The 21,652-nt window shown below is 41.1% G+C and overlaps 2 protein-coding genes across 3 annotated transcripts; one reads left to right on the plus strand and one right to left on the minus strand.

Annotated features, from left to right (window-relative positions):
• Positions 1-1,842: 1,842 nt before the first annotated feature.
• On the minus strand, positions 1,843-7,760 carry rae1 (ribonucleic acid export 1). Of its 2 annotated transcripts, XM_044349686.1 has the most exons (13): positions 7,642-7,760; positions 6,937-7,049; positions 6,706-6,810; positions 6,356-6,448; positions 6,175-6,261; positions 6,006-6,092; positions 5,460-5,531; positions 5,243-5,350; positions 4,919-5,025; positions 4,669-4,744; positions 3,295-3,489; positions 3,065-3,150; positions 1,843-2,462 (listed from the first exon to the last, which is right to left on the minus strand). In XM_044349686.1, coding segments are annotated over exons 2-13 (1,107 nt in total). In that variant the 5' UTR covers positions 7,027-7,049; positions 7,642-7,760; the 3' UTR covers positions 1,843-2,461. The 2 variants fall into 2 exon arrangements, with proteins under 2 accessions (XP_044205621.1, XP_044205620.1); XM_044349685.1 differs by lacking the exon at positions 1,843-2,462 and having other exon boundaries at positions 3,061-3,150.
• Positions 7,761-9,098: 1,338 nt separating this feature from the next.
• On the plus strand, positions 9,099-21,415 carry LOC122981128 (bone morphogenetic protein 7-like). Its single transcript, XM_044349684.1, has 7 exons — positions 9,099-11,278; positions 15,674-15,863; positions 19,255-19,403; positions 19,683-19,889; positions 20,000-20,073; positions 20,165-20,275; positions 20,364-21,415. The coding sequence occupies exons 1-7, from the start codon at positions 10,882-10,884 to the stop codon at positions 20,511-20,513; spliced, it is 1,278 nt and encodes a 425-aa protein (XP_044205619.1). The 5' UTR covers positions 9,099-10,881; the 3' UTR covers positions 20,514-21,415.
• The last annotated feature ends 237 nt before the right edge of the window (positions 21,416-21,652 follow it).

The raw sequence follows: 21,652 nt of genomic DNA on the forward strand, positions 1-21,652 counted from the left end.
AATGAGGAAGTAACCGGTTTAAAACACCTTTCCAACTTTTGAAAAGTAGCAGTTTAAGTTGTTATTTTGTAACCATGACATGGCACAAACAGCCTGAGGAGAAAGCAAAGATACACAGTGTGCTTTTATTTAAGCCTTAAAGATCCCTCCAGACATGTTTTAAGATGTATGTAAAATACTCTACTTTGAAAAATAATTAGTGTCTGATATGGTTTCTCCACAAAAAAGTTCGAGTATCTTGTCAAAATCCTTAAAATTATATCTAATCCTTCTCCCACATTAAAAATGAAAGAATCTATAAATATGCAAAAAATTCTCATTTCAGAACTTTAACTGCTGGACACAAGATGTCTCCTACTTCACTGTAAAGTCCATTCTCAGTGTATGAGTACTCCAAACTATTTATGATGTGGCAAATCCTGCTTTTAGTCTCACCCTTTAAAATCAGATTTTCAATGAGCGCAGAGAGATTTTCCACTTTCAGCAGATGAATGTGAAACTGCTTTCTAGTGTCAAACACTGCACATACTTCATTCTGCACAATGAAACTCAAACATCCAACTGTAGGAACAAGAGGAAAAACATTTTTGAATGGAGGGGAACTTTAAATTTTTACCTAAACAAAAGAACAATGGTAACATCACCGGCCTGATGAATGAGACTGTAACCTTCATTTTAACCAGTTTGTATCACTTCATATACCTATATGGATTATACTTTACAGTCCAGTCAGTCTATTAGTGATTTTACAGTAATCTTCTAGTAGTATTTTCTGAATCTTCCTATAATCAACATATTGTATTATATTCTGTAGCATTGTGTTAGGTTACAACACACCGTAAGGGTTGCTGTGGTTATTCCTGGTTTTTGGAAAGGTAACGTCAAAGTCATAAGGCAAGTTCACATGACTGTGTCCCTTTGTGAGTGACTGTAGACTGACTAAAGTACAATATGACAAATTTCATTGGGCTTGCCGACCCAGGCTACCTTCAATTACCCTATCATAAAAGCAAATGATTGGCACATTTTGCAAGAATAAGGGCAAATGTGAAATGTGTGGGGAGTGCTTGTTTTCCAGTTATGGTTTCTACATGTTTGACTACTCACAAACACTGATAACCTCTGTGCAGCAAAGGGCAGATCCAATTGGGTTGAAAGTAACAGGTCACTTTGACAGTTAAAGTTTTGAAAAAACTTGACTGTCCAAAGAAACATTACTTTCACATGTGGTGTTGACCTGGAGCACTTTCTGCTCAATTAGTTTAAAGAAACTGGGTTCGGTTTGTTTGTTTTTCCACAGTGCTTCAGCTGTACTGCTTAAATGATTGAAGAATGGAAACTTATAACATTTTAGGAGCAGTGGGGTGAGGGGAAACAAACACATTTGGACTTAACAGTGGCAGCAGTGGCACCCCGTGGAAGTTGAGAGGAGTCGGTGAACTGTGGCAGCAGTATCTTCCCGCCCTCGGTGCCTTGGAGCTCCACTGCTAAGTACCAAGTGTCATGCTAACAGTGAGGTGATACTCTAATGACCTCAATAAAATGGCTTTTAATTCACACCTTCTGCTCTATGAACTGGTTCACTTTTCACACATGGCCTTTGTAGCTGCCTGTGCTGCCTCATTCATATCCTCTTGATAAATCCCCCCTATTTCCAGCTGTGTATCCCTGTCAAAAGGACTTAACCTGGATGAAGAATCCCACTGTCCTGCTTTGATCTTGTTTGTTCTGCTTAGCTCCCGGTCCTCTCTACAGGCACAGTAACTGCTGGAGTTAACACACTGAAAGACGAAATGCTCCACCTGCTGGTTAACTTGGATTGAAACAAGCAGACAGAAGTGGTCATTGTGATACAGATGTTGCTCAAAGTTTATCTTTTTGATTTCGTGATCATTTCCATGTCAGGGACCCACATGATGAAGAGTTTTACAGCTGAAATATGAGATAGTGGTCACGTTTATGGTTTAGCATGCACAATACAGTTCTGAGAATCCCCAAACAATACAATACAGTCAACGCAACAGGTTATATTTTTTTAAACCTACTTACTCCCTCAAGTGGGAATAAACGTTCAAATCTATGAGTATGCACTTAATTATTTATTTTACAAATTTCATGAATGGGACCATGGAGTAACAGCAAATCAAAAGAGAATGAAGAGTCTTTGGAAAGCTGTAAAAAATAAGGAGCTGGATACACTTAAAAAAAAAAATCCAAACATCAATATGAATGACAAATAAAGCCCTCCCCTTCTATGATGACCTCTAAGACCAATTGTCACACAGCTGTCATCAACGCCAGGTTGGGTGGGCCCGTCTGATTGGTCCATGCACAGAATGCAGCACCGTGGCATTGGTCCAGGTGTTTGCCGAAAGGAAGGAGTCTGTCTTGAGCGTATACACACACTAAAGCAGCAGGTCTTCCGCATTTCCCCACAAGAGATGCGACTTGGCACGACGAATCTAAAGACAGGAGGGAGCAGTCAGTCACAAAGAACATCTTTCTGAGGTTTTGTTTTTGTTTATTTCAGAAACTGTGTCCCTTTTTGCACAGACTAAACAGTACAACATCACTCTACAGCAGACAAAAATCAATTCATTGTAAACTATTACTAGTCTATGTTCAATAATTTCAGAATCCTGTCTCTGATATCTACATAATTTAATAAATAACATTCGTTAGACATCTCTTTGAGTACACTGTTGAGCCTCACTACTTTTACAAGGTCAATGCTGCAAAAAGCCAGCAAGCTTCATCCCAAATAATCCTGATTGTACAGGTGCAGAGGCAGCTTGTATACACTATTACAGCAGAAACCACACAAGCCTATAAAGTGACTCCACTCAGTTCTGTACAGCACCATTCCCACTAACAATGGCTACATGTAGAAGTACAGCGCAGTACTGAGATCTGAACCATGTCAGTTGTCACTTCCCACATCCATGCATGTCAGGGACGCTCTGAAAGGCCCTGATGCGAGTCACAAGGGCATTGAGGAAGGGAGGCAGCCCCATCCGGCGACCGTGGTCTCCAGGTTTACAGACAGTGGCTGCCCTTCTCTCACCATTTCTTGTTCCGAGGCTTCAGCTCCTCTGCAGCATTCCTCAGGAAGATGTAGTTCTTTTTCTGGGGGTTGTAGTACTCATGGCCCTGAGGGATTCAGAGTGCCAGTTAATGACTACATTGGAGCACAATCATCAATAAAGGCCACAGAGGAAAGGGAAGCGTTGTAAAGTGGAGTAGTAAAATACAAACATCCGGTCACAACTTTTGTGAAGGCTTTACATCTCCTACCTTTGACCAGTCATAACTGGAAGCATATGCGAAGATGTTGCCATTGTGGTTGAAGCAGCAAGCCGTAATGGGCTGGTCAAGCTGCTCCGAGGTCTTCAACTTGGTTCGGGCGTCTTTGTCCCAGAAGCTAAAGCGTCCATCTGAGCCAACAGTAGCCAGAGTGCCATGGACAGGATGGAAGGAGATGGCGTTTACCTGATGTGAGGAAAGAGAAATGAGTAGGTGAGACATGTGGAAACATTATGACTGAGCTGGTCAGTTTATCAAAGTTACTATATTGTGATGATTAAGTTTCAGAAATGATACATAAGGGTTATTCAAGGTCACAACACCACCATGTCAATCAAATTATTTTTAAAAAAGGGTGAATATTATAAATCCAAAAGAAAAACACGCTGTTTCTGTTGTTGTGTCACATGTCGATGGTGCAACTGAACAACACACCTGTTAAATGATTGGCTGTCATGTCAATCGCTCTATTATCAAGGGATATGATAGGCTGTTTATGAGCCAGGGAGGGAGCACGTTTGGGGATTGTTCTTGCAATCAAACTTTGCGTATTCATTATGTGCTTTCATGCTGTTTGTATTTAATGCATTTAAGTAAAACAATCGAATATTCTATCGAACAATTTTGTTATTGCTATTGATGAAGTGTCTATCGCTGGTACACATCACTATTGTTTTATTGCACAGGCTTTCACAGTAGAATGTTTACCATGTTCACCATCTTACTTTGGTGCGTTAGCATACTAACATTTGTTAATTACTACAAAACCCTATTGACATTAATATTGATGTCAGATATTAAGCACTGTCCTGGATATCGATATCTGCTCATGGAAACGTTTCCTATAACTGAAAGTATAATTACTGAAAGCAGTCTCTCTAATCATTGAAGTACATTGTTAAAGAAAAAAAACTTTTTAATTGTAATGACAGTAATGATCGTTATCTGACCATCATTATGCACAGACATGAATTTCAGTGTTGTTATTTTGTTTTGGGACACAATAGTTGCAGATATTTCTAACCGGCTTGTGAGTGTCCACCAGGTCTGTGAGCCTCACATCTCACGTCCGTTTCTTTCCCTGCTCCGCTATCTTTACGCGCCAGGTCTATTTTTGCCAGACTGGCTTACATGGGACAGAAAGAAAAGATCTTTCAACAACACAAATGTATACAGGCTACCCCATACACCTGTAGGTGGGGGCACTGCACCCCTACTGTCCTTGGGGTCATTTATAGGTTGTGTGGATTACTACTGCATGAGTGAAAAAAGTTGTATAAAGCCTTTTGTGGCTTTATACAGTCTGATGAATTGCTTCAAGTTATGTCACTTTCACAACGTCAACATTGTCTCAGAACAACTTACAGCATAGATGTCCTGTGGAGTGGTTGTGTTGGTTCCATTGGACCTGTGGCACTTGAACGTAAAGTTGTCTTTGGCTCTGATAGAGATCAGGGAAACACATTCATGTCAGGTGTTTTACAGCAAGAGCGAAGCTTTTAATTATATAAACACAGTAACAACAATAATTATAACAACAATAATAGTAGTTAATGATAAGCACAACGTCAAAAACTCATTCACTTGTAAGAAATGGATTGTTTTTGGCACTCACGGGTTTGGAGGGTTGATATAGTGGATGGCCACTCGTCCCTCAATGCTTCCCAGTGCAAAGCCTGTTGGCTTGTTCTGCTTGTCCTTGAATATGGCAACACAGCGGTGCTACAGGATGAGGGCGGAAAAGTACATTGGATCAAAAGACAGTTATACATGAATAATAATAAAATAATATACTTACTACTATACAACTTGTATCAAAGAAAATGAATATGGCTGTAGATAAAAAAAAACACCAGGTTAAGTGGCACGATGTATACAGAGTGGGAAAAGAAGACAAAGAGAAAATAGTTAATGGAGAAGGAAAATTCCATGTAATCACCTGATGTTTAAGAGGAGAGTCTATTCTGCGAAACTCAGAGGGCTGGTTCTCCAGCTGGTACACTATCAGGCCTCTCTCAGCTGTGGCAACCACTGCCATGGGGTAAACCTATATAACAGAGTCACAAATGTGTCAAAATACAAAAATACAAAACCACTCAATCCATCATCCAATCAGCAAGAATTAAAATACATCATAATCCTCAAAAGCCACTTACAACGTCTGCACAGTAACATCTCTCTGGCATCTGCAGAGACATCATGGGATTGGGAGAGCGGGTGTCCCAGAACTGGAGTGAAAACCAGAAAGGATGTCATGTTTCTCAGTGCTACATTAAACACCACAAAGTTCAACATACCACTCCTTCATTACATTAATGGACTGCTGAATGCTGTTTTGGAACCAAGTATAATTTCCTGTATTGACTTTAATCAACACAATAAATCTATGTTGTAGTCTGTTTGGGAAATGAAAAGCTCAAATTACAGTTACACTGTGCCAGCCCAAAACTTAAGTCTTGTAGCTAAACACCTTTCTCACATGCTCATGAGATCCTCAATATCAAAACTTAAAGGTCTGAGTTAAGAGTATACTGGCAAAGCTTGTTATGGAAAAGCTGCAATGATTAACTGTTTCAAGTGTTTTCCACTGCACTTTTTACAATCTCCACATATGAAAAAAGCTCTTTTACATCTCACTTATTTTCTAGATGTACTGTATGTATTTTCAAGCTCTAACAGATGTGGTGAAGTGGCTGTTGTACCTTCAGTGTTTTGTCCCAGCTGCCAGTCATGATACAGCTGTAGTTAGGGGCTTTAATCCAGTGGATCGCTTTGATTGGGCCGTCATGCTATGAAGAGAAATGATGTGCTGTGAGATGATTCTGCTTCACTATAATGACCACATAGATGATCTAAAGGTTCTCATCCAACCTGTGCAATCTGCATTGCTTGATTGCTGTTAAGATCCCACATCTTGGCTGTCTTGTCACAGGAAGCAGTGAACACTTTACTCCCATCCTGGTTAAAGAGAACAGCACATCATAAATTATTCTATGGCCTAGCAGACAGTGTCTACAGCAGGGCTAAAATGACTCTGTATGATGAGACTTACATCACTCCAGCATGCATCCAGCACTGGACCTGTGTGCATCTGTTGGGCTTTGGGGACAGTCTGTCCGTTGTCCTGCACCTCCCAGCATCGGACCTGAGCTCAGATAATACAGAGTTAAAGTGAATTAACTTGTTCACATAATACAAACAGTATCTAGTACCAAACATTATCTAGCTTTGACCTTTTTATCTCATTGTTGGCCGCTGTAACATTTTAATTTCCCTTTGGGATTAATAAAGTATCTATCTATCTATCTATCTATCTATCTATCCTCCTGACTCTCAACTGTAATCTTGTAACCTTGGGTTCACTAAATCAACCTAATTAAAACAATAACAAATAACCCTCACATCGTTAGCCCAGGATCCTCCGATGAGGAAGTTCCCCGGCATGGTGGGAGGACTGAAAGCCAGACAGCTAATGCTGTCATCAGGTGGTGAGGTCACTTCAACATCCTGTCCGACAAATCGGGAACATAAACAAAGGACATCATTAAGCAGTGAGGGGAACAGGTGAAGGCTTTTCAGTGAGCCAAGCTAACAATTTAAGAAATGATTTTGTCACATCTCCGGATAGTTCACCTTCATGGGATTATGGCTGTCTGTCGTTGTGCTTCCAAAGACACCAGTCCCTCCTGTTCCAAACCCGGAGTTTGTGCCAAATAAACTCATGGTGCATTCCCGTTATTCCTAATCTGTGTTGGACAGACAGAAAAGAGAGAGGCAACATATCAGTCAAATAACAGCAGGATACTTTCATGTAGCTGTCGTCATCTGAAAAGTGCAGCATTACTATCAAAAAAGCCAAAACGTGTCAACAGGTAAACAGACACAGCAGCTGATGCTAAAAACTGACTAAAAAGGCCGATTACTTTTACTACCAGGCTTTGTCACAGCAGACAGTTATTAAGAAACGCACAATAATACTATGACATTATTGAGGTTACATATTAGCTGAAGACATGTCGACTCACACTGACGGAAACCAGCTTCACAGCTAATGTTAGGGCTAACTACTGTTATTGGCTTCTTAATGCTAGCAAGCTTGTAAACAACTGTGTATGTATGTAGTTTAAACCTGTGTCAAACGGGTGTGGGTGGATGTAACAGCATTATTATTGTAGCCCCTGTGTGGGTCACAAATTAAACGCTAGCTAAAATTAGCATCCGCTGTGTTCGCTTAGCTGTTAGATTGTAAAGTATTCTGGGCAGCAATATTTTTGAAATGCCCCATTTAAACATTGCGTAATCTGAAAACCTGTCTCGAAACTACATTATTATACATACCTCTCAACTATGGCTACGAGCTGGATACGCTAAAAATACCAAAAAATAATCCTGCGCAGCGAAAATGTGGCGCTTATTTCGCCGTGTGTCGCAGTTTGGTGACGTTTGGCACAAGTAAAGGGATGTAATACCAGGATTTACCGCCGGGAGGCAGTGTGTGACAAAAAGAAACTGGAGATAAAGTAGCGGTGGGAGGTTAATCCCAGGAGAAGGAGAAGGGCCAGGTAAACAAAACAAACAGTGCTCCTGCTCATCACTTATGGAGGGAAAGTGAAAACAGAATAAAAGTCAGGCTGAGCAACAATTTGGCCAAATTTATAAGGAATTGTTGTGCTGCAGAGACAGTTTGTAGTTTCACAGTAGCTCTACATATAGTTTTATTTTTATGTCTGTGTCATACCAAACATTTGGTTCATACCACTTGGGATTACAAGACACCACTATTGTACAAAACATACCTTTTCCAGTATTGCATATACAAAGCATGTGGAAAAGGGGAAAGAAAAGAAACACTAACAAAATAAAAACAAAACAAAAATCCAAAGTGAGCTGTTCACAAAAACTGTTACATATCTACAGATGATCTTGCTAAAGAGTTTTTTTCCTCTTCTCCCAGGCTTTCTCCAGCAAACTGGCTAATTTAAATGTTTGATATGTGAACAGCCAACTCAGTCTTTGTACATCATCCATATTTACAAAATCAATATCTATTTTTATCTTATTAAACAAAGCATTGTGCAGTTCACAATAAAATGGACAGTAGAAAACAAAATGTAACTCATTTTCTATATCATCACATTGGACAAATCTGCTTTTCTTCTTCTGGATTTACATGCCGTCTAGTTTCAACAGTCAGAGATAAAATACCAAAAATCAGCTGGGCACATAGAGATCTTTGCTTTTTAGACAAATTATATACAACATAATTCTCCAACAACATATACATTATATTGTCCATATATTGACCATAAATTATATTATATACATTGTACCAGTCAAAAGTTTGGATACACCTTCCCATTCAATTGAATGAGAAAGTGTCCAAACTTTTGATTGATACACTCACCAGCCACTTCATTAGATACACCAGTGCAATCTAATGCAACCCAGTACAACAGATCTGCCATAAGTTCTACATTTATGAAGTTTATACATTTTCAATTTTTGTTGTCATTGTCAGAAAGGTGATAATTCTACTTTATGTTTATTATTGAGGTGGTAGTGGGTGGTGGTGGTGTACTAGAGTGTATTATATTGAATGATGTTCCTAATACTTTGTCCACTCCATTAACATACATGAGGGGGGCAAAATATTAGGAACACTTTTCAATATAATGCACTCCGGTACAAAAGCACCACCACCCACTACCACCTCAATAATAAACATGAAGTAGAATCATTACCTCTCTGACAATGTCAACAAAAACTGAAAAAGTATAAACTTTGTAAAAGTATAATTTATGGCAGAACTGTTGTGTTGGATTGCATTACATTAGTGTACCTAATTAAGTAGCCAGTTGGTGTACACAGTATATAAAAAAACAAACAAACAAACAAAAAACCTAAACAAAACAAAACAGTTAGTTAAGTTACCTGACGTGGGAACTATTTTCATCACATGGGCTATTATTCAGCTGCTGTGTGCATTTAAACAGTAGGCGATGTGACACACAGTGTGGTTGCAGCACCAGTGGGAGACGTAATGAGAACCGTATTGCACTGAGTCAGTGTGCAAAGTTGTCTGACTGTGCAGCAGCTAAACAGTTTGTGCTGCTGCAACAGAGTGTAAAAGCTCCTTCAGGTTAAAAGGATGTATGATGAAGAGGCTGGGGTGGAGAGACAGTCACATAGAGGACCTGTTGGCATGCATCCACCCTGAAAAAGTGTTCTTGAGCAAAACAAATATTTACAACCTTAATGGTTATTATTACAGAGGTAGGACAGTTTATAGATGTTTGTAGTGGATAGAGAGGACTCTTGGGTTTATATTGGGTTGCAGGGATGAGTCATGTAAAGTGACCTCTGCTGGGAAGAAACCTTCTTAAGGGACTAGTTTCTGCTGCCAAGGTAACTTTGAATTACATTTTTGGTAGTGTGATTTTTAGTTTGAATTAATCAATATAATGATTATCCCAGTAGTCCATTTTCACAAAGAAGTTGAAAAACAGAAGTTGAGAAGCAGTTGAGCACATAAGTAAAAGGTCATTTTAGTTTGGTGGCTATGACACATTAACCTCTTCCTTTGAGTATTATGTTCCGATCCAGTCAGCGCTGTCCTAAAACCTAAGTAACACATGTATAATCTGTACTTAAAAGTTGGATTCTTGCTTTGTCATGCATCACCCACCCCCACACCCATTAACCCTCTATTAAAGTAGTCACAGTGAGTGCTTTGCACATTGTTGTAGTAATTCATTGGGGCTATTGGCATGTCCCTTCATGTGCCTGCAACTGCTGCTGCTGATCACCCTCAAACCCCTCAACAATTAGGGTGGGCCTGAGTTTATTGTTTGAGTTCAAAGATGTCTGTGTTGGAGACAGGATTATGGGATTTCCCCCCTTTACCTTTGGACTGATCATTTAGGAGGGGTTGGAGTATTTCATGTGCACTATGTTGAAGCAGCTGAAACCTCAACAGTATTTCACACTGTCTGGATAGAGGAGAAGTTTGAAAATGAATATTAGACACATGACATTTGATGTTGGAAGAGAAATACTGGCTGCCAGGCTATACACTGTGTGCAGAGAAAAAGAGGAGACTGTCTTTAGAATACAAGGTGTGCTAATCATATATTAATAATAAGATCACTTTCAGTGGCTTAACAATCATGACCAAACAAAGAATCAATTGATTGGACACTTGGATTTGAAAGGTCCACACCCCACCCATCTTATTACCAAGATAGAGAGGTGCACTCCATAATAGGACACTGATCTTTTGTCGCCCTACTTTATTTGACTCATCCCCGCAAACTCTCCCACTCTTTCCAGTCTTGGTTTATCCCGTTCTGAACCCCTCCTGCCCCTCCCCTGACACAGCGCCTCAATAAAACCCATTCCAAAGTTGCCATCAAGAGAAGCGCACGGCTGTATCACACCAGAGGACAGTGCGCAGCGGCAGATGAGTTAATAGAGGGTAGTGTATTTAACCCCCCCACGCACAGGAGGACTGTTTATGAAGGAACCGCATCCCCAGTCTAACTTTGGAATAGTTAAAGCCGCGCGTAAAATTTGGGTAAAATGGTGACAAGCGCCTTGGCGACATTAACGACCCTTCTGGCGTGGAGGTGCTGCGTGTTGGCCACTCAGGTCGCCTTCTCCAACTTCTCCATGGACAACGAGGTGCGCTCCAGCTTCATCCAGCGGCGGCTGCGGAGCCAGGAGCGCAGGGAGATGCAGCGGGAAATCCTCTCCATCCTGGGGCTGCCGCATCGTCCGCGGCCGCACGTCCACACCAAACACAACGCTGCCCCGATGTTCATGCTGGACCTGTACAATACAATCTCTACAGACGCAGAGCCTCCCGGATATTCTTACTACAAGCCCCTTTTACCAACCCAGGCCTCCCCCATGGTGACACCACAGGACAGCCGCTTCCTGGATGACGCAGATATGGTGATGAGCTTTGTCAATCTTGGTAAGTTTCCTATCTAACTTTTAAAAACCGTTATTCTATAATGAAACGAAATTAAAAAATATGGGACAAAAGGTTCAGTCCTAAGATAAACCCTTTACATAATGTGTCTGTGATATTTACAGTATTTCTTTATCATGGCATCACTGACAGCCTCTAACTTTTTAGATTAGTAGTTTAGTATGATACCTATAATGTATTCATAAAAATGTTAAATGATTGCTTTTCTTCTTGATTTTGTTATTAGGATTCTTTGCAAGTACCTAACCAATACAATGATGACTTCATCTATTCATCTTGGTCAGAGATCATCTGATTCAATTAAGAATAAGTTTTCAGTGTTTTCCATTTTGTTGTCCAGTCTTCCACAACAGAGAGCAATATGTATGTGTGTGTGTGTATGTGTGTGTGCGCCTTTGTGAAAGCCAGGGTGTCTCTGACTTTGTGGCTTTTGGGTCACTTTCTTCACTTGAAATCAAGCATTATGCATTCCGAGCTGTAAATGTTATGACAACATGCCTGTATCCGATTTCCCCAGAATCCCTTCAAAGCTCTGGGGGAGAGGCTTTAGCATGGCTTTGTTTCGCATGACTAGGAATTGAACGGGCATTTCTAAACCCCCGGGGAGTGAGGGAGAAGTTGACTGAGATCAAGATACAAACTGCATCTAAACACATGTTATTGCTGCAGTAATCTCTATTAGTGCAGGTGTGTGTGTGAGTGCGTGTGTGTGTGTGCAGAGCATTCCTGCATCTATATGTGCCTGTTTGTGTGTTTGTTTGAAGGGCGTAAATCACGGGGGGTCACAGGTGGGAGTCAGGGCTTACTCGGACATTATTGAATTTATAAAAGGCAAATCCTGCCTTTGTTTCCCTTGGAGATCCTACGGCAGCTCTGATATCACTATGGTGAAACAGTAGACGGCACGGTGCCTGTGGCTCTTATCCGGATGTGGGGTTCCATCCAAAAGCAACCCTTATCTTCTTTACGCCCCTCTCCCGCCTCAGGGCTTGGAGGAGGGTTATAGGTCAATTGTGAAGAGATGAAGTTTGTTCATCTGAGATACGTTGCCAAGAAACCTTTTACCTTCCAGTCTGATTTTTTGTATGCCATTGAGATTGAATTTAAGGCTGCAAATGAGGAGCCGTTCAGAGTTTTTTTTTTCAATCAGCTCATAAATGTGTAGTTAATACAAAACATTTGGAGAAACATTTGGTTAAAAAAACCCGAAAGTGCATAACATAACATTTTATGTCCTCAGTCATGAACTTTTAACTGACAGTCTTTAGCTAATGAGATCTGGAAACGTGGTTTCTGAAAACCCCATAGCAGATTTATGTGGTTCCACATCTGAAGATTTTGATTATAAAGAGGAAGGAGGAAAAAAGACACAATGAGTGTGTATTATTTCTCTCTGGAGCCCAGAGTGGCCTCCTGTGCTGATGATTGTCAGAGTTTTTAGCCCGGGCTCCCACATTATGCTGGAGTGACTCTATCTTGGTGGTCCCTGGATGATCGCTTCAAGACCCAACTGGATTATGGTATTTCCCTTCCAAAGACCACAGCTTCCAGTGTGAGGGAGAGCTGCTGTAGAGCTCCCAGTGCTCCCAGGTATATCCTGCAGGTGGACCACACTTAGAAAAATGTCCAATTATTTTAGATAAATCTGCCACATTTACTCAATATACTTTAAGTGAAAACAGTTCTGTTAGAGGTACAGCTTTCTGAAAAGTATCTTTCATTAGTTTGACATTATTTGAGAGCTTTTTGATATTGTAAAGTCTCCACATACGCATACTATGCTATGTCACATGCTCATATATCTAACATGACTGCATATGTTTACTTCTGTTGGAATGCCAAACCACACGCCGTACCCCAGAATCACCAGCAGGAAGCATTCGTCTCATTGTCATGCAACATTACACAAGGCAGCTGCTATTGGACCGCGCATTTTTTCTTTTGTGCATTTGTTAATAAACAAATAGATTCCATGTAGTGCCGAGGCCTACACTTTTATCGGCCACTTAGCTTTTTCTGCAGCTCTCTGCTCTCTAACCCTTACGTTAGACCTGCTTGTTTACTGCTGCTGAAAGTCTTCGCCTGGAGACGTGTACACATGCGTTCAGTATGGGCTTCTCTGCATTGACCAAACACACACCTGCGTAGCATGGGAAAAGGCTTAATGACCAAAAATGTCACTGGCTTTCATTAAGAAAGAAAGAGTGCACAATGCTCTCCCAACAGCTGAAGGAAGACTGTGTTGCTGAGGAACAGAGGGAGTATTGTGTTTTCGAGAACTTGTCCTGCTAAGCTGATCTGTAGGTAGCATAAGGAGATCATACTAAGAATTTCTTTTGCCCCACCAGAAAATCTCATTAACCTTCTTATTATTTATACATCCATGTGCAAAATAAATGCTTTCTCTTCCCTCAGTGGCTCCAGCAGTAATTACAGGGTGACAACCCCTGATAAAATACTTTTACCTAATTTCTGTCTTACAAACTTTATTGACGAACTCTGTGTGAGGCTTATAACTCACTCTGTCACCAACAAGCAGACACAGAGCTGCATTCTGTGGCAGATTTATGCATAGATGCAATATTTGTTTAGCCGAGGTATTTTTGGTTGTTCTAATAATCTGCAAGAAAACAGCTTAGGGTTTGAAAAATGTTGTCAAACCTGTCAAAACACGCAGACATTCATTGGTGTGAATGGGCAGAAAATATTCACTTGAGAAATAGACTTAAAATATAGACTTTAACTTGTAAACAGTTGAAAACTCACAAATGAATAGACAGAGCTTGACCGATGCATAGATTGACATTAATAAAACTTGAAGCAATGATTATTGTTCACAAAAATCATATTCCATAAAGTTTTGTGACTTTTGTTTTTGTGCAGACATAGTGAACCACCCACACCGATGTGTAAAAAAAAAACAAAAAAAACTCCACTTACTATAAAATTGCAATAGGTTAATGATAGCTCCGTGGCTGTGTGGCCCTGCAGTGTCAGGAGCAATGTGAAGTGTTGAAATGCCTCCCAGAGGGAAGTTTGCATATCTGAGGTCTGATCTCTGCAGCTAATGGTCCCTAACGTAAACACACCGAGTCCTTACAAGCAATTATTGCTTTCATAAAAACACCCCTCGTTCCCTTCCAGCATTTAATTGCGGTCAAACAAATGACTCGCAGGGTTCAGAATGCACTGCTCTTAACGATGAGCGGGCTGTGTGTGTTTTTGCGTCGTTAGAAATGTTTTTAGAAGACTGAATCGGTTTAGTGCCATGAAATAAATGTTGTGTTTCCAGTCTGGGCGTCGTGCGTGTGTGGTTGTCTGTGTGCTGAAACAATAGTGGACCATCAGTAGGAACACAGGGTGATGTCATGATGATGTCATGGTGTATGTCAGTGGGCAGGATGTGTTTAAGGTGGCTAATCGCTGCTCTGCTCTGCACACCTTCACCAGAGACCTCCACCGCTCTTTCCAAGGACAAACACATTGACTAATGCTGTAAAAACACGACACTGGAAAGCTTCAGGAAGCTTCGGGGTCTTTCTGACCACTGTTCTGCTGGAAAGTCTGAGTGTTGGAGAGCTTCAGCTGGCGTATGACTGGGTGGAAACCCCACAGTGCCACCAGCTACTGCTGATTTACTTCATCCTCTGCAATCAGAATGAAATCACTGGATGGTGGTTCATGGCAAAATGATCAGGGATGTGTGGGTGGTACAGAATCTGGTACTTAAGACACACATGAATGTGTGAGGCTCTCTGCACTTTATGTGAGTGTGTTTATAAAAGCACACTGACTGCTGCGGTTTTCCGGGCAGTGCCTTACCAGGCCTTTTCTTGTGGTCAGCACATGTGTGTAATTTAAACAGGGAGCCAAACTGAGCCCTGAGTGTGTTTTTTCTCCCCCATATTGGCATGTATGGTGAACTTGACTTAAGTGATGTTTAGATCAATCACTTGACTGATGGAAGCAGGATTTTTCCTATTTCTGACACAGTGCTTCCGAGATGTGGGCAGAGGGACGCACATCAGAGGATTGTTTGATTCAGCGACAGTTGCGACAGATATTGCAACCACTGACTGGTTTACCATCTCACAGCGGTTTGCTTTTTCCTCACAATGTAGAAACTTTCCCTCTGAGGGTCAGAAGTATTATTTTACTGTGAATATGTCAGCTGGGCAGAAAACAATCAACCTTTAATCATGGTGGTATCATAACTGAGTGGATTATAAATGGAGCATTTCAGGGAGGCACATCAAAGCCTCAATCAAATGTTGATTGACAACTTGTAACCTCTTTCACTCTACTAGTAAAAAATCACCACTTCTTCCAGTTTGATGTACACTTATCCCCATATTGCTGTCTCTCTTTTCCTGCCAGTTGATCAGGATCAGGATCTTCTGTACCAGCAGCACCAAAGGGAATTCAGATTTGACCTTTCCCGTATTCCAGAGGGAGAAGCTGTCACAGCAGCAGAGTTCAGGATTTACAAGGACTTCATCCAGGAACGCTTTGAGAACGAAACGTTCAGAGTCAGTGTCTACCAGGTCCTGCAGGAACCTCCAAACGGGTAAGGGTGTTTTCTTTTCAGCTCTTGTCAATGTCAAAGTTTACAGGAATTTTATAGTTTGGTTTTTGCCTCTGATTTACTTCATCTTGTACCACACATTCAGCTTGATCTTCTAAGTGGTGTTTAGAATTAAGTGGCCAGTTCAGCAAATTATTAAAAACATATTTTCTGACTTATTATGACTTATTTTAGTGGTATCTAGACATGGAAATAGTTTTTGTTTTAGTCAATTACATTTTGAGATATCCACATCTGTTACCACCCCAAGACAGAGTTTAAAAGAATTTAATTGGTGGTACTCACAGCAATGTGGTGCAACGCAACAGCCATGTGACTTTCCAGAAACAGTGTATGAATTACTCAGGATAATCCCCTGACTATACTCTCAGCAGTTTTTGTAAAGAAAACTGCTCGCAGTAGCAATTTCTCAACATCTTTTGGATGGATTGCTATGAAATTTTGTACTGACATTCTGGTCCACAGAGGATGAATCCTGCTGACTTTGGTGATCCCTTGACAAGCATGAGGTTTTTTTTTTTACTGTTGACATTTTTACTTTTTAGTGAATGTCTCAACAACTTGGCACTCTTGGTACAGACATTCACATGCACCTCACGAAGGTCCCTTAACTTTCCAGCTAGCATCATCATCAGGACAAATTTGAAATTTGTCCAATACTTCAGGGGTTTATGATAATTTTTCTGCAAAAGTAATGACACTCCCATCAACCTCAGCTTTAATTTGTGCTAATTAGCAAATGTTAGCATGCACGTTAAATCCATGTGAAACAAAGAGAGTAAACATGGTGAACATTATACCTGCCGAACGTCAGCATGTTAGCATTGTCATTGTTAGCATGCTAACATAAGCATTTAGCTGAAGGCTTCACCTAAAGTACAGCTTCACAGAGCCACTAACATGGCTGCAGACTGTTAAATTGTTTAATAATGTGAGCACCGCCAACTAATTCATCTCCATCTTAATGGGGTGGTGCCTGAAATCTTAAAAACCTGAGTGCACATGAAAAACACAATATGCATTGATACCTCTGGTGTAAAGGGATTTTTTTTTTCCAGTTTGAGTGAACTAACCCTTTAAAGCCTTTCCTAAACAACCTACTGTACCAAGCCTTCATACTGACTGCATGTTTCATTGCTACATATGATTATCCTCTTATGTTAGTGACACAGTACAAGTAGTGTGGTTGAGTTTAAACAAACACCTCATGCTACTGTGTGTTTTTCTGTGAAAACTGGTTGTTAGCTTCATGCATGCAGATCTGTCTGCTTTGGCTGCGTCGCTCCACATTTCCCAACCGGTTATTTCTGCTGATGTTAGTGTCAGCTCCGAACCTGTTTACACAGACATTAGTGTCAATTACAGAAACAGAGAGGTTCCCTCCAGAGCGAGTTCACTCTCACACAGTCAGAACAGGACTCCCCAAGAGACCAGCATTCATAATATGCAGCTCCCACCACAAATAACACCTTCAACCCACAAGATGTCAGTTCACTCCTTTTCCCTCACACAGGTGGTTATGCTTTCATGTTTCTGTCTGTCTGATCGTCTGTACATGGTTCTGTTTTGTCTGTCAGTCTCCCAGCTTCTGTCTTGTTACCCTCACAATGTTTTCTTGTTTCAAACCGCATTTGAAATTCGGTAACAGCATGACAAATTTTCTGACTGAAGGATAATTACACTCTGTACAAACCCCTCCTGACAAATCAAAGTTCCACCACCTGCATTATAAAGTCTCTCTACTCCATTTACCTACTCCAGCCTGCCGGGGGGGACATGGGTGAATGGAGGGGCAGTAGGTTTAAAGTCCTTCATCGGTGACAGCAGGGCTGACGACGGTGTTAAGGGCAACACCATTGTCATTCACAGACACAAATAAAGGCCACTCCACACAGACGAGCAGGCAGCAGGACAAAGACAGACGTCTGCCTGAGGGTCTGAAACTCAATCTGTAAACATACCTATTGTCTGTGAAATCTACCCTTAAGACAACACATAGTGTAGGATTTTTCTTCTGCGATGTTAAGAAAGTGCTCCTTTGATAATTTTTCAGGGTGTTCAAGGTGTTACCTGTTGATGGGGATTTATACTGGATATTCAGATTGCTACATATTTTCTGAGGCTGAAATGACAAAATTCAACCTTGAATTTAAATAATTGTTTGTATTATTTTGCAATACATATTTCCTTTCTGCTGAATTAGGTTTTGTGTTACAAAGCCTAGGAAAAAGAGAAAGAAAATGCAAAAGACAATGAAAAATGAAGTATTTCTTAATTCTTTTTCTGTTTTGCAAATTAGATTAAGCCTGATTGAGTGTACTGTATTTAGTGTGCAGTCAGAAATAATTCTGTTGGCACATTTCTGTTGTGGTGGCTCAGTACTCCAACACTTTGGTTGACTCACAGCTTTGATTTTACTTTATCTGACAAACAGTGTAGAAATTGTGGCCCTTTTTATACACAGTCTCACAATTTTAGGGGACTGAACATAATTGGACAAGTTATCATGTTCATATTTGGTTCCCTTACAGTCAATGACAGTCTGAAGTCTATAAACTATGGACATCAGCAGACAATTAGTATTTTCCCTGGTGATGCTCTAGCAGGCCTGTTGTACTGCAGCCATAATTACTTCTTGCTTATTGTCAGGGCTTTTTGCCTTTAGCGTGGTCTTCAGCGAATGAAACACATTCTCAGTTGGACTGAGGTCAGCTGTCTGACTTGGCTCATCTTTTTCTTCCCCCTTAGGGGCTCCGTACATCTACAGCATTCCACTGTTTGGTCATAAAATTTCTTGGTTGCCTTTATGCAATATTTCTGTTGCATTGTCCTAAATTGGGTGAATATGTACAAAAAAATCCTACACTGTTCTCTCAGTATGGATGTACAGACAAAAACAAACTACAAACTTTAGTTTTGCATTTTTTTAGCCTATTAAATACTAATTATGTATAATTGACATGACAGCCCAACATACCATTCGCTTTTATGTTGTTTTCCCACCGTCCAGGCTGCCATTGGTTTCTATTAATTTCCATTAGAAATTAGATCAATTTGCAGAAACTTGAGCAAGTTTCTACAAGAAATACATAACTCATCACAGTGGACATTTCATCACTGTTGTGTTTCTGTTATTGTTGTGTGGCAACGCAATTGCAAGCAGAGACGCTTGGAAGTTTTCTTTCTTCATCTTCTTTGATGCTGCATCCAAGAAAACTTCCAAGAACCTGTGATTTCAGTCAGTGTAAAAACAGGCATCTTATTAAAGGAGTACACCGCTGAAAACCTGTGTTTTGATGGGGTAGGCACATGTTGGCTGAAATGTGGATCTGCCTTGACTTAATTATATAATTACATATCATTCTCCCCTCAGTGAAGTGGAGCTGCTGCTGCTGGACCAGCGTGAAGTGTGGGCTGCAGAGGAGGGCTGGCTGGTCTTTGACCTTACCGCCACTAGTAACCTCTGGGTGGTCAACCCTGAGCAGAACCTTGGCCTGCACCTGGTCCTGGAGGACAGACATGGTCAGTCACTGCCATACATTAACTAGTAACAACAGTCTAAAGACTACAGCCTTTGTGTAGAGAAGTGATTTAATGTTACAAAGAACATCATCACATATTGAGTAAATCTGTGTAGTGGGTGCTTACAGAGTTCAAGTCATGATTGTGGTTGTTGTGGTCATATTAGGATGAAAAATTTATTGTTAAGTAGAAACTCAGATGTGTGTTATTGCCATATTCAGTGGTTGGTTGAGACTCATAAGTCTTGTTCCCCCTCCTGATCCCTGTCTCCCCCTGTAGGCCAGAGGAGGAGCCCCCAGCTGGCGGGACTGTTGACGGGCAGCGGACCCCAGGACAAGCAGCCCTTCATGGTTGCCTTCTTCAAAGCCAATGAGGTTCGCTTCCGCAGCATCCGATCTGCCCACGGCCATAAGGGACGCCAGTCTAACCGCTCCAGATCCCAGAAGACTGTACATGATGCACTAAAGGCAGTGGAGGCTGCAACAGGTGTCTGACCCCTTCAAATCACCATAGACACTAGTCATGGCCAATAATGACTTTTGACTCATTGGCATTTAATACTCACCAACTTAACATTTGCATGTTTTCAATTTCAGATAATCTGGGCATCTCCAAAGAGGGATGTAAAAAGCATGAGCTGTATGTCAGTTTCAGAGATTTGGGATGGCAGGTATATTACAGAACCTTATTTAATTTCACTTCATCTAAGTTCAAAAGGTGACATTTAACTGAACCTTCGTCTGTGGTTTTATCTTTATCAGGACTGGATCATAGCACCAGAAGGCTATGCAGCGTACTACTGTGAGGGGGAGTGCGCCTTCCCTCTCAACTCCTACATGAATGCCACCAATCACGCTATTGTGCAAACTCTGGTAAGTCCCGAACAGTCCCTGATGACAGTCCCTTTTACTGCAGACTCCACTCTCTGTGACAGCTGATTTATGCTTCTTCTAACTGCAGGTGCACTTTATCAACCCGGAGACGGTGCCCAAGCCCTGCTGTGCCCCCACACAGCTCCATGGCATCTCAGTGCTCTACTTTGATGACAGCTCCAACGTAATCCTCAAGAAGTACCGCAACATGGTGGTCAGAGCCTGTGGCTGTCACTGACCGCTCGCCCCCCTCCCCTCCCATGAGTTCTGCAAATCCAGAGGGACACTTAAGAAAGGAGGACGCGAAGGGACCAGATACAAGAGATGACTGACTGCCTGTCACAGAATGAGCTTTAATCTGGGGATTGTATTTATGACCAGCAGCTGAACCGCCCACGCAGTATTAACCACTACCGCAAACCAATTAGAACTGGTCACAGAGGAAGGTTGAACAAAGGATTTTCTTATGTTTTCCTTTCCGTGTGACTTGGAAAGTTTGCACTAAAATGACCCAGAGCAGTTTCTTCAGAAACAAAACATTTAAGAAAGTAAAAAGTTACTCATATTTATCCCTGTTGGCAGAGATTATATAACACAAACTGTATCTGCATTTGAATTCTGTTGTGACCATCAGGTATGACGATATAAAATGTTGCCTGGGTGAAAATGTGCATTTGATAACAGACCTCACAGCTCATACAACTTTGGATCTCCATCTTCCTGTTAAACCACTGAATCTTGTCTTTCGGAACAGCTGGATAAACTTGAGTCCTGATAAAGAAAAAAATCTGTGTTCTGTAACAAACTTAAGTGGTGTTGAACAGGTGTTCAGCAGGCCAGTTGGACCGGATCAGGAGTAAGACATCTGGCAGCGTGTCTGTGTGCTGCTGATGTAGAGGAGCTCTGTAAAGAATGACAGCCGAGACTGTTAATAACGGTGTGTGGGATTGAAAGGCCCGGCTTCTCCTGGTGCAGACATACAGTATATCATCGGGCTTGAGAAAGGCATACAGTCTGCAAGATGTCAGTAATTCATCTTCATGAGACAGACATCAGGTTTTGCACCATCACCCCCACTGCAGCTGCCTTCTGGCATCAGACCAGAGCTGCAGGAGGGCAAAGAGAGGCTGTAATTTTATTTTGTCAGATTAAAGTAGTCGAATAAATTGAAACTATCAAAGAAGACGTAGGTGTGATGTTTTTACCTCATTTGACCTCAGTAATGTTCCTTACAGTGGCATTCACAACACCCTCTGCTAGTCATTTTAATACATTTTGAGATTGAAAGTTCACTCTTGACCTCACCACAAGGATAATTTAATAGCTGTTCTGGAGCTTTCAATCATGTAACACGATCTTCCTCAACAGAGGAGAAAA

This window comes from Thunnus albacares, chromosome 4 (genome assembly GCF_914725855.1).
Source record: "Thunnus albacares chromosome 4, fThuAlb1.1, whole genome shotgun sequence".
Classification (NCBI taxonomy): Eukaryota; Metazoa; Chordata; class Actinopteri; order Scombriformes; family Scombridae; genus Thunnus; species Thunnus albacares.